Genomic DNA, 13,781 nt, shown 5'->3' on the forward strand with positions numbered 1-13,781 from the left:
GGGATTTCTGTCCTTGGATGACAATCAAGAGCCAGGTAGTTGTCTTCTAAATTTCTTAGCATAGATGAATGAGTGCCTCCAGTGCTGCATCAGTTTGTTGAAAGATTTCAATTTGTATTCCATCAGTTCCCACAGCCCTGCTCTTTGCCAATACCTTCAATGCACCTTGGACTTCTTCCTTCAGGATCACTTGCTCTTGATCCTATTTTACCTCTTGAAATGGTTGAACATCGACCATTTCCTTTTGGTACAATGTCTCTGTTTATTTTTCTTATTGATGCTTTCTGCATCATTCAATACTTTGCCCATCGAATCCTTCAATAGTGCAAGTTGAGGCTTGAATTTTTCTTAAATTCCCTCAGCTTGAGAAATGTTAAGCATGTTCTACCCTTTTGTTTTCCTAACTCCAGGTCTTTGCACATTTTGTTACATTGTTTGACTTTGTATTTTCAATCTGATCTTGTTTGTCTTCTCGATCTGGTCTTGGAAATTTTCTGTTCAGCTCTTTTACCTCCTCATTTCTTCCATTTGCTTTAGCATCTTAACACTGTAGAACAAGTTTCAGAATCTCTACTGATATCCATTTTGGTCTTTTCCTTCTTTCTCGTCTTCTTAATGACCTTTTACTTTCTTCCTGTATGATGTTCTTGATGTTATCCCACAACTCTTCTGGTCTTCAGTCATTAGTGTCTAATGCAGCTAATCTGTTCTTGAAATGATCTCTAAACTCAGGTGGGATATGTCTAAGTCATGCTTTGGCAGTTGTGGACTTGGTTTAATTTTCTTTACCTTTAGCCTGAACTTGCATTATGAGTAATTGTTGGTCTTTGCCATAGTCTGCCTTTGGCCTTCTTTTGACTGATGATATGGAACTTTTCCACTATCTTTTTCCACAGATATATTCAATTTGATTTCTGTGTATTCCTTCTGGTGAGGTCCATGGGTATAGTCATCTTATGTTTAAAAAGGTATTTGCAATGAAGAGGTCATTGGCATTGCAAAATTCTATCATGTGATCTGCAGCATCATTTCTATCACTAAGGCCCTATTTTCCAGCTACTGATCCTTCCTCTTTTTCCAACCTTTACATTCCAATCGCCAGTAATTATCAATACATCTTGATTGCATGGTTGATCAACTCCAGACTGAAGAAGCTGGTAGAATTCTTCAATTTCATCATCACTGGCTCTAGTAGTAGGTGCATACATTTTAATAATAATTGGATTAACTTGTTTTCCTTGTAGGCATATGGTTACCACAGCACTACACCAGCCAACCAGGGAGGGATAAGTTTAGTTTGCAAAGAATTATAAGTGCTTGATGAATGACAGAAACAAAATGCTATAGAAGTTCAAAGAAGGAAGACATCTCTGGCTGCAGCAGATGGCATCTCATCTGGGTTCTGAAAGATGGGGAAGGTTCTGATAATTCATTCTACATATGAGGAAAAACATGAGCTTAAGCTAAGTGTTGTATAACTTCAAACTCCAGTTTATGGAATTTTAAATTATACAAGAAATACACCATGTAAAAAGTTCAAATCATACTGAAAATATATAGCATAAAAGTTTGTCTCATGTTACTAAAACGTCAGTATAAATCTATCTAGATGCTTTCTGGAGCTCTGGTGTTGTGTTGTGGGCTAATGTTCTGGATTGCAATGTCATTTTGAACTGCAAGGTCGGCGGTTCAAGCTCACCAACTGCCCCTTGAAAACTGTATACAGGGTCACTGTGAGTTGGAACTGACTCAAGGGCACTTAACAACAACAACAAGATGCCTTCTGTGCCATCAAATTAAATCTTCATAATTATTTGACTATACTGTTGTTGTTAGGTGCTAGCAAGTCACCTTTGAATTGGAACAGTCCTGTATAGAGTTTCTGAGGCTGTAAATCTTTACTGAAGCAGAAAACTTCAGCTTTCTGTTGGGTTTAAAGTGTTGTTAAGGGCCAGAGAGTTGGTTCTGGCTTAGAGTGACCCTGTGTAGGGTTTCTGAGGAGCAGTTGCTCGGTGTGAACTGCTGACTTTGTGGTTAGCTGAATGTTATTAAACTTACTTTCAAAAGAGGTGGGTTAAGTAACTTGCCTCAAATCAAACAACCCATTAAGCAGTGGAGTTGGGATTTGAACCAAGTCCTGCTGTTTCCAAAGCGTTGGGTGTTTCTATTATATCTTGTTATTATAGGACTATTGCCTATATTTAATGGAAACAACAATGACATTGTCTTGAACTAAAATTGAAAAAATTTATTTTAGTCCCATAATGTATAAACTTTGTTTATAGGGATTGATTTTGACCATAGTTAGAAGAAAGCCAGTGATGGGTTCTTACACATTACCTCGATGAGAAAAGTTTCAACATATAAAAGGGCTTCAAAAGTTGAGAAATGGAATGAGAAGAAAATCAAGTTTTTGTATATACTAAGATGGGTATCCAGGTCTCATCAGGACTTCTGTTGTTCCTTAAGTTTTGTTTTTGTCTCCTACAGGAAGTGTTTCTCTGCTATTCATAAGGTTTTCAGTGACTAAATATTTGCAAGTAGTTCATCACTCCTTCTTCCTAGTCTGTCTTTGTCTGGAAGCTCATCTGAAACCTGTATACCATGCGTGACCATGCTGGTATTTAAAATACCGGTGGCATAGCTTTCAGAATCACAGCAACTCACAAACCACCACAGTACAACAAACTGACAGATGAGTGGTGAACAGTGAATAAGGAAGACCGTAGAAGAATTGATACTTTTGAGTTATGGTGTTGGAGGAGAATATTGAAAGTGCCATGGGCTGCCTAAAGAACCGACAGATCTGTTTTGGAAGAAGTGCATCCAGAGTGCTCCTTGGAGGCCAGGATGGCCAAACTTCGTCTGTCATGCTTCGGACATTTTGTCAGGAGGGACCAGTCACTGGAGAAGGATATCATGTTTGGTAAGGTGGAGGGTCAGAGAAAAAAAGGAATCCAACAAGATGGATTAACCAAGTGGCAGCATCAATGGACTCAAGCCTGGCATCAATAGTGATATTGGCCCAGGATCAGGCAGTGTTTCGTTCTGCTGTGCATCTAACAACAGCAACAGGAAGTGGGCTTTACTTCAATAATGGAGTGCTGATCAAATTGTGGAAAGCTTAAAGTAAGCAGAGATTTCAGATGGGCTTCTCCTCTTCAATATTGTCTTTCAAAGAAAACAAATGATTATTTATCAGCTTGGTTCTAGTAGAAAAAACAATTTAATTTGCTCAGGCTCTTCCCTTTCATACCCAGTCAGACTTCTAAAGAGCACACATGAGGGAAACTCAAGTTACGTGATGTAACACTTACCCCATACTGCCATGAAAACAGCAAAGAAGACAGTGGCTCCATTATCAAAAAGGTGGGTTACCTGGGAACAATAGGAATCATAATTAAGCTCATTATGCATAGGTGATATGCCAATTCAGATTTTTTTCTGTGATAATAGCTGCGATGACACAATGGGCTTTGTAGAGTTTCTTTGGAGGTATTAGTCTTGAACTATAATGAAAAAGCTGATTTCTCTACATGTGAAGTAGTTGAGATGTAGGAAAATCGGTTCCCTTTATGTGAACATCATTTAGTTGACTGTTTATCAGCAGTCCTAAAAGTGTTGCTAAAAATGTCCCTTTGTGCACTACAAAGACCTTTACACATGGACATTAAGCATATGGATATATTTATGATTCGGACGAGGTAGTATTGCTGTTGCTTTAAAATCTTCCCACTTTCCAAGCATTGATTTGAATGTCTCATTTATTCACTTTGAAAACCTGGCTATTTTGTTTGTGTTATTTAGAGCAAATATTTTCTGGGCTGCCCTCTGGATTTCCGTATTATAAAGGAGAGAGAGGAGAACTATTAACAAAATCTACTTCCACCTTTATTAGCGCCTCCAGTAATCATTATATTTACCTACTGCACATAACATAAAGACAGCTAGCAAATACTTTATTGCTAGAATAATATATTGCAAACACCACAGCAGAAAGCAAAAATATCTATTTTTGCTGCAAAGCTGCCAAGCCTATTTCTGCCTCCAGTACAAATCACAGCATTCATGACAAATTGAAATGATGACTGATATGTTCATAATGCATAATCCATTTTTTATAGCACTCTAAAAGTATATTTTACTGTCCCTTAGTGAATGCCAAATATAAACAAGTCTTTTCCTGTTGAAACACAGTGTAAAGTATTGCAGATTTTTATAAAAGTTTATACCTTTTCCTTCTTTGAACACAGGATTGATGAGAAACATATTAAACACCTAAAGGGAGCCCTATTGATTTCAGATGCCAGGCACTTGGCATCAGACCTGAGAGCTGCAGTGTTACCCTCTATCAGGGTATTTTCTGGGACTCGGTGTAGATTCTGCAATGGACTATGATTGTCATATTGTCTTGGCAGCCCCCCATTCTCCCTTCTTCTGATCACAGAGCTCTCTCCTGCTGGTCACTAGGGGCATATTACTCAAATTGGACCAATCAGAGTTCATCCCTGGGACTAATAGGCAAACATTTGGAGAGACACTTTTTTTTCCTACTGCAGTTACCAGTTTGGGAATATGTGAATCAGGAAGATTGGATGAATAGGGGATTTCTGGTTCTACCAAATGGTGAAATAGTACAGGTTCTCTTTGCCAAAATCAACCCTGGAGAAGCAAGATTCTGGAACTACCAAAATACAAAAACAAAAGCAAAGCAAATAAGTAGCCTAACAAATGTCAGGGGAGGTTTGTGACTTTCTTGAATTGGGCTGTGTGTGTTTACATTCACAGTGGTGATGGGGGTGTCAGGGGGAGAGTCAGGAGGCAATTCTCAGGCAGTGTGAGGGTGCAGACTCCAGAATAGCTGATGTTTTACCCCAGTCTCTCTTTCAAATGGTTTCAGGACAATTCTAGCACTGCATCTCTTCAGAAATCAGCTCTAGAAGTCAAGTTGTGGATACTGCTGTTCTTAGGGAAATGATCAGGGAAATTCAAAGACTTGATGTCAGAAGGTGCTGGTCAGCTGCCTGTGGCTGCCTCTTGCAGTCATTTCCTTCTTAAGCCCCGCCCCTAGGGCTGGTACATTACCACCAAGGAAGAATGCCTCCTCTCTAAACTGCTTTGTTCTAAGAAGTTTTAAATATGATTCTGTCCAGATAAGTCCTCTGGTGGAGGGGCAGTTTGCAATGGTGGCTGGGAGCATTGTCCTCCCTCTTCTTAAACTCAGCAGGCCTGGCCTCTGGCCTTTTCCTAACACAGTTGATAACTGCCAAAATACTGGATTATTCAGTGAATATCATTATCTCCCCCCCAAAATTATATACTAGGCAATATACACCGTTTCTTTTGAGGACTTCTGGTGTGGTGCTGTGGGTTAATGCACTGGACTTTAAAGTTGGTTCGAACCACAAGGTTGGTGGTTCAAGCTCACCAGTCACTCCTTGGAAACCCTATATAGGGTCGCTATGGGTTGGAACCAACTCAACGGCACTTAACAACAACATATATCTTTTGAAGTACATATCTATAACAGCAGACCAAGAATTTAAATTAAGTACAGAAATATCATATGTTTACACAAATAACATACTTTTTTTCTTCTATATATGGTTGCCAATTGTTCTTCTTCCTTTAGGTATTTTTTATAACCCTGCTATGTGATTTTTTCTTTTTTTTTTTTATACAGCAACATATTTAAAAACAAAAATTGGTAAGAAGCACACACGAAAACACCTCCCAGGGGAAGAATGATTGGCAAAACAGGCAGTGTTATTTGTACAAAAATACGGTACTTGAGGATATAAATGAAGGAAGATATAAATAAGCCTGGCTCTGCAGCAGCGGACAACACCCTTCCCCATTTTGTGAATAGAGCCTGTTTGTAGAATGGTCCCATTGACAGGTGGGCAGAGATACCCACCTGGGCCCCCAGAGGACCAGTTCTAGGCCATGAGAACGTTGAGCTCAGCTAGTATGAGAGTCTCAGTATCTTTTCCAGTAAAACCATCAGTAAGCCAATGCTTAAGCTGGTTGGAGTTGGATTTCTGACCCTTGCAAATACAAGGATTGTAGACAAAGCAGGACTGGATATGGGTTCTGATTTGATCTAATATTCTTTTGTATTCACAATCTCATGAAACTGGTCCATCATTTTAATAAATGTTTTTCAAGGCAAGCCCTATATAATTTCAGTTCTGCCACTGGGAGACTTTAACTTCCATCTTACTAAATTTCTGTTGCTGCTGTTGTTGTAGTATCGATTTGGTTTCTCCGACTCATAGCGACCCTGTGTAGGATTTCCAAGGAGCGGCTGGTGAGTTTGAACTGCAGACCTTGTGGACAAAGCGACCTCACAGTCCACTGCTTTATCTTACAGCACCACTCTAGTCAAGACCATATCTTAAATCTAGAATCTAAACATCCTGTAACCATTCAGTAAGGCTTGGTGGTAAGAAAGACATGCCTGGAGGCAGTCACACAAACCTGGGCCCAGATATTTATTGCTGTGTGACCAGGGATGAGTTTCAGCTGCCTTATTTGTAAAATGGGAATTATAGGATCTCCCTTGAAGTTGTTGCAAGGGTTAGAAACAATCAATGTGGGTTATCTACCACCACCGTCAAGCTGACTCTAATACATGGTGACCCCAGGTATGTCACAGTAGAACTATGCTTCCTAGGGTTTTTAATGGCTGATCTTTTGTAAGCAGATTGCCAAACCTTGCATTTGAGGCACTTCTGAGTGGACTTTAACTTCTGAACCTCTAACCATTTGGTTAGAAGGTTGAGTGCTTGGACCATTTGCATCATCCAAGGACTACTATTAAAACTATAGCCTAGATATTGTTATAATTATTGTTGTGCTAGAGAACCGATGTTAGGAAGGATACCTGCCAATAAAAAGTCCTGTAAAAGTGAAGCCATCTAAACTATTCATAATGATCCTTTTAACTAATCATAGATCTCTGTAAATATAACCTCATTCAAGGCAAACTTTTCCACAGTAACACAAAACACAAATAAAAAAGCCACAAAACATTAAAAAACCCCACAAAAGTCTGGGCTTCTGTGATTCCCAAAATGCAGGAGTTTTGAAGCTAAGTAAATTTGGGCTTAACTCATGACTTTTAAACCAAATATTACTGACATCACTCTTTCAATCCTCACCAAGTCATTATTTCCCAAGCTCACTCTGTTCAATGTGCTCTAATCTGCTCACATCTGCCTGTATAACTATGTTTGCTAAAGTTAAGGATAGGGGAAGCATTTTGTATTTTTTTGTCCTTTGCAGTAGATGCTAAAACCCACATCTTTCTAAAATCACAGCTGACTGCAGTGGTTCAGGTTCCTCCCACACAGACTGGCCACTTGCTCATGGACTGCCTGTCAAAATGGTCTGTCATTTAAAACACAGACTTTGCAATGCCAATAGGGTAATGATGACAGATAGCCGCGCTGCCTTTTCTGTTCTGGAATCTGGTAGAGGTAGTAGGCCTTGGAAAAATTGACATCAATAGGGCAAGCAACCCAAATTCCACTACTATTTTACAGAAGTGACTCTGCTGCCCAGTAAAATTTTTTTAAAAAGTCTCTAGTGTTTATCAGTTTAATAAAGTCATGAGATGAAAAAGCTAAAATAAAACAAAACAACACAAGTCCACTGCCATTAAGTCAGTTCCAACTCATAATGACCCAATATAGGGCTTTTGAGACTGTAAATCCTATGGGAGCAGGCAGCCTTATCTTTCTCCCTGGGAGTGGCTGGTGGATTTGAACCTCTGACCTTTCAGCTAGATGTTCAATACTTAACCCTCAGCACTACCAGGAGGGGGACAGGAAATTACATATAGAATAACGGTGCCATTTATTTCTTTCTTCCAAAGCACTTCCTCATCTATTCTCTTTGGTCTTCATGACAAGTCACAGGGCAGCAAGGACATGTATTACTGCCTATATTTCAGAGATGCAACAGCTCAGGATCCCAAGAAGGCAAGTGGCTGAGCGAGTGCTTGAATTGAGGTCCTTTTGACAATAATGGTGATGAGGAGGCAAATGGTGGCAGCTGTTACTTACTAAGATCCTATCATTTACACTAATGACCGAAGACTAGAAGAGTTGTGGAATGACATCAAGAATGTCATACATGTACAAAGCAAAAGGTCCTTAAAAAGACAATGAGAGAAAAGCCCAAAATGGATGTCAGAAGACTCTGAAACTTACTGTTGAACATAGAGACGCTAAAGAGAATGGGAGAAATGTTGAAGTAGAAGTGCTGGAAGAGAAAATTTCAAAGGGCAGCTTAAGAAGACAAAGTCAAGTATTATAATATAAGGAAATGTGGCAAGACCTAGAGTCAGAACACCAATGAGAAAAACATGCTCACCATTTCCCTAGCTGAAAGAACTGAAGGAAAAATTCAATCCTCATGTTGAAATATTGAAGGATTCTATGGACAAAATAATGAATATTGCAGGAAGCATAAAAAGAAGATGGAAGGAATACATAGTCACTTTACCCAAAAGAATTGGTTGGTGTTCAACCATTTCAAGAGGTAGCATATGATCAAGAACTGATGGTACTGAAGGAGGAAGTCTAAGCTGCACTGAAGACAATGGTGAAAAACAAGGCTCCAGGCTTGTAATCATTGCACTGAAACAATGAGTGAAAACCGATGTTCTCCCATGAAAAGTATCACTTAATTCACAATAAAAACTTAAAATAAAAAAGGCAATGAATTCATACTGTTTTTTTCAGTTCATAGATGATTTAGGGCAGAAATCCTCTTAGTCTTCATGTCTCCATGAAATCTCAGTAAGAGAATGTCTGCCCTCAACCACTTGGGACCAAAATAACAATATGAATATCAGAGTCCATATCCCATAGAAAGGTGACTTTGGATAATATTTTGTACAAATTGTTATATTTGATTACTTTTATACTGAATTCCATTTGGATAAAAAAGATAATGTACATAACTAAAAAAAAAAAAAAAAAGAAAAACTTATAGAGCAACTACAACGTAAAAGGTACTGGGAGATACATTGAAAGAAAGATCAAGTCCTTGTTTGGGAAACTTGGGGACGATTGCAAAGGCAATGCTAATCTAATATGAAAGGTGCAAATAAAATGTGACTAAATAGCCCTCTGTGATCAGTGGATGGTTGCAGACAAGTTCTCTCAAAAAAAAAAAACAAAAAACAACAACAACATCCCAAAACAAAAAAAACAAACAAACATGGCTCCAGGAATTGATAGAAAAACAAATGAAACACTTCAACAAACTCGATGCCAACAAATTTGGAAGACAGCTACCTGGCTAACTAATAGAAAGAGATCCAAATCTGTACCCATTCCAAAGGTGACCCACCGAAATGTAGGAATCAGCAAACAATATCAATAATATCACATGCAAGTAAAATTTTGCTGAAGATAATTCAAAACAATTGCAATAGTACATTGACAGGGAGCTACCAGAAATCTAGCAGCTGGTCTCAGAAGAGGATGTAGAACAAGGGATATCATTGCTGGCACCAGACGGATCTTGGTTGAAAGCAGAGAATACCAGAAAGATGTTTACTTATACTTTATTGACTATGCAAAGACATTTGATTCTGTGAATCATAACAAACTATAGATAACATAGTGAATAATGGGTATTCCAAAATGTTTAATTGTGTTCACAAGGAACCTGTACATAGATCAAGAGGCAGCCATTCTAACAGAACAAGGGAATTCTGAATGGTTTAAAATCAGGGACAGTGTGCATCAAAGTTTTACTCTTTATCCATGCTTACTCAATCTCTATGCTGAGCAAATAGTGCAAGAAGTTTGATTATATAATGAAAAACATAGCATCAGGGCTGGAGGAAGACTCATTAACAACCTGTGATATGCAGATCACACAATATTGCTTGCTGGAAATGAAGAAGACTTGAAGTACTTATTATTGAAGGAAGACCTTCAGTATGGATTGCTCCATAATGTAAAGAAAATGAACTGGACTAGTAAATAACATCAAGAAAAATGGAGAAATCATTGAAGTTGTCAAAAACCTCACTTTGCTTGCATCCACAATCAACACTCATGTAATCAGTAGTTAAGAAATTCAATGATGTATTCCATTAGGCAAATCTGCTGTACAAGTGTTATAGAGCAAAGATGGCAGTTTAAGGAATAAGATATGGCTGACACAAATCATGGTATTTTCGATGGCTTCATATGCATGTGAAAATTGGAAACAGAATAAGAAAGACTGTAGAATAATCTATGTATTTGAATTACGGTGTTGGAGATGAATATTGAATACCCATGGACTGCTAAAAGAAGGAGAAATCTGTTTAGAACAAGTATGGCCTGATCGCTCCTTGAAAGGGACGATATCAAGACTTCCTCTCTTGTACTTTGGACATGTTATCAGGAAGGACTGGTCCTTGGAAAAGGGCATCATGCTTGGTAAAGTGGAGGGTCCATGAAAAGGAGGAAGACCCTCAATGATATAGATTAACCCAGTGGCAGCAACAATGGGCTCAAACATGACAACAGTTGTGAGGATCAGGCATGTTTCATTCTGTCGTATACAGGGTCACTCTTAGTTGGAAATGACTCAATGGCACCTAACAACAATAACATTACCTTTAGTATAGGAGCCTAGGTGGCACAGCAGTTGAAGTGCTGGACTGTAACAAAGTTATGTCGTTGAAACCCGTTGAAACCCACTGAAACTCCCAGTTGCTCTATGGGAGAAAGATACAGCACTCTGCTTTATAAGAACTTCAACCTTGACAACCTTGTAGGGTAGCTCCACTTTGTTCTATATAGGGTTGCTATGAATTGGAATCAATTTGGTGGCAAGGGGTTATGCTCAGTATACGTCATATCTCCTTTTATAACAGTCATGTGACAGGCATTGTATTTTCCATTGTACAGTTGAGGAAACTGAGACTTAGGCTGAATTACTTGCTCTTGGACAAACAAGTGGCAAAGAGCAGAGCCAAGATCTGAACCTAACCTTTTCTGACTCTAACAACTATACTTTTTGTACTTTGCTACGTTCCAGTCTCTTATAAAAACTGGAGCTAATACATTTCAAATAATATATATTTAAAAAGATATTTGAATTCAAATACTAAATGATGGAAGTAAGTCTTACAACATAAATTCGAGAATCAGAGACCTGCAATGTCAGAGAGAAAGTAGTTGCTTACCATCTGTGATGGTTAATGTTATATGAATCACTTGGCCAGGCTGTGTGGTTCTTAGTGGTTTGGTAGATACTATGCAATCATCCTGCATTTTGTGATAGGAGGTGAGCAGTCAGTCAGTTGAAAGGAGAGTTCCCTTGAGGGGTGGGGAGGCATCACTTGCTTTCTGTATGGATGTTCTAGCAAAGGTCTTTCTATCTCAACCTGCCACTTGTCACCTGACCTTCAACTCTTGGGATACAAGCCTGCAGAAGTCTTTAGCCTGCTGTCTTGAAGTTTATGGATTTGCTAGGCCCTGCTGGTGGCAGGGGTCTTCAGCCTGTTGTCTAATGGATGGATTTGAGACTAACCAGCCACAAAATTATGTGAGCCATTTCCTTGAAGTTAATCTCTATGTTTTATAAACACCGGTTTATAAGATAAACTAAATTTTATTTTACCCATTTTGCTCACCTAGAGAACCCAAGAGAGACTAAAACACCATCTCTCTTGGGGTGGGAAAACAAAAGTCCATTGAGTCTTCTCTAACTCATGGTGATTCCAAGTGTGTCAGAGTGGAACTGGGCTCCACAGAGTTTTCAATACCTGATTTTTTGGAAGTATATCTCCAAGGCTTTCTTCTGAGTCATCTTAGGATGGATTACAACCTCCAACTTTTTGATCAGCAGCCCAGCATGTGAACAGTTTGAATCTCACTCAAGAAGAAGTATGTTAAATTCAATCCATCTAAAATCTTCATATTTGAAATTACCTTGGCATAAACGCAGCTGTCCGACAGCCTCATGAACGGACAGTATTTATCACACACAGGACACATGATGATATCTATAGCTTGGCAGACTTCTTTACTGGAAACAAAAATACAGAGAAAGGATGGCTAGTTGATGGCAGAAGAGCATTTCCCATCCAGCTTAACCACAATGTTGAACTGATACAGAACTCCCAGTAGACTGAATTTCTACACTCATAGCCTTATCTGTCATTAGTGTAAACAGGTGTCTGTACAGTTTTACAATTTGATAAACCGTCTTATGTATGAGGCTGTTCCTTAGCTTTACATATGAGTAAGTTAAACTTAGAAAATACATGAAGCAAAACACTGGTTGCTATACCCCAAATTATACAAGTAATTCACAACATTTCACAAATGTGAGGTAATTTCATACTGAATTATAAGAATGATTGAACAACTGAAAAGTACTGCCTTTATCTCTGTGTGTATGATAAATTAAAATGAATAATGAGAAATAAATCAAAATAACTAGAGATTTGAGTTCTGGAAGAAAAGGACAGCTTATTAACAATTTCTCTAGAAAACAAATTATTTGTATGTTGTAGGCTTAATCACTGTTTTTCATTTTAGTCATCAACTTTTAAAAGGTACATTGATGATTTTATTGTAATAAAATCTACTTGAGTGTATTAAACTGTATTCTGGTGAAAGAAACAAGGTAACAACCTTCAACAGTGAACAGTCTCACCAGCAAGTTAGTGACATATATTTCTGGCCTAGGTTGTAAAAAACACAGAATTCATAAACAAAAGGATTGTTAACCCACGTGTTTGTAGAAGGAAAAATGGTGACTGACTCAGAGAGACTCTCTCGGCTGATGAATGGGAGTAATTTGTTCCTTGATATATAATGGGCCTGGTTGTCTGTTATTGAGTTGGTCCTCAACTTCTGGTGACCCGTATACAACAGACTAAATGCTGCCTGGTCCTCTGCTTTCATCGTGATCAGCTGTGGGCTGGGTTCTTGGGAGCCATAGGGTTTACATTGGCTGGTTTTCAGAATCAGATTGCTAGGCATTTCTTTCTAGTCATAGTCTGGAAGCTCTGTTGAAACCTATTCTGCATCATAACAATACACAAGCCTCTCCTGACACATGGGTGATGGTTGTGTATGAGGTACACTGGCCAGGAATTGAACCCAGGTCTCCGGCATGGAAAGGTGAGCATTCTACCATTGAACCACCAACTCAGCTTCCTTGGTAGTTAAAGAATGCAGTATCTATGGCAATGTAAACCTAGGGTATAGATCCCTGTGAATTTCTCCGTGAGAGATTGGAAAGGTAGTTAGAATGAAAATCTAAGTGTGTCCAGTCTCTGAATACCAGCAAACCACACACAGCCATCTGTAAATACAAAGCAAAAGCAGGCTCAGTACAGAGCTCCCCCTACCTGACTTGGCAGTGATCCAGAGTGGTGAGTCCATACAAAAAGACAAACAAGCCAATGAAGGCAGCTGGGAAGAGCATGCCAGTGTACCAGCCCAACCAGGCAAAATACAAGCCAATCTTCTCTCCAAAGTAACGCCTGTTGAAGACACGAGTTTGCAAAAGGTGGTAAAGGGTGTACAATTAAGTTTATAACACTTTGTTAAGTCATTTTGCTTTGGAGTAGACTTATATGCAGACAAGACAAGCTAAGGGAATGAACATTTGATCAAATCTACACTTGGGGCTTAAATTTCTACTCCTATTATACTGCATCAAACATAGAAGGTAATCATTTCATAAAAGAACCTGATTATACACAAGTTCATTCAGAACAAACTCATACCGTTCAGGAATTAAGTTATGTA

The 13,781-nt window shown here is 38.7% G+C and overlaps 1 protein-coding gene across 4 annotated transcripts in view; it reads right to left on the reverse strand.

Moving 5' to 3' along the window:
- The window catches only part of ANO4 (anoctamin 4), a 607,193-nt gene that overhangs the window by 101,535 nt on the left and 491,877 nt on the right, over window positions 1-13,781 (reverse strand). For all 4 annotated transcript variants that reach the window (XM_006871106.1, XM_006871104.1, XM_006871105.1 and 1 more), the window contains 3 exons: window positions 13,379-13,513; window positions 11,949-12,045; window positions 3,318-3,378 (listed from right to left, as the gene is read on the reverse strand). In XM_006871106.1, the coding sequence (XP_006871168.1) occupies window positions 3,318-3,378; window positions 11,949-12,045; window positions 13,379-13,513 (293 nt within the window). The remainder of the gene's footprint in view (window positions 1-3,317; window positions 3,379-11,948; window positions 12,046-13,378; window positions 13,514-13,781) is intronic.

This window comes from Chrysochloris asiatica, unplaced genomic scaffold (assembly GCF_000296735.1).
Source record: "Chrysochloris asiatica unplaced genomic scaffold, ChrAsi1.0 scaffold00160, whole genome shotgun sequence".
Lineage (NCBI taxonomy): Eukaryota > Metazoa > Chordata > Mammalia > Afrosoricida > Chrysochloridae > Chrysochloris > Chrysochloris asiatica.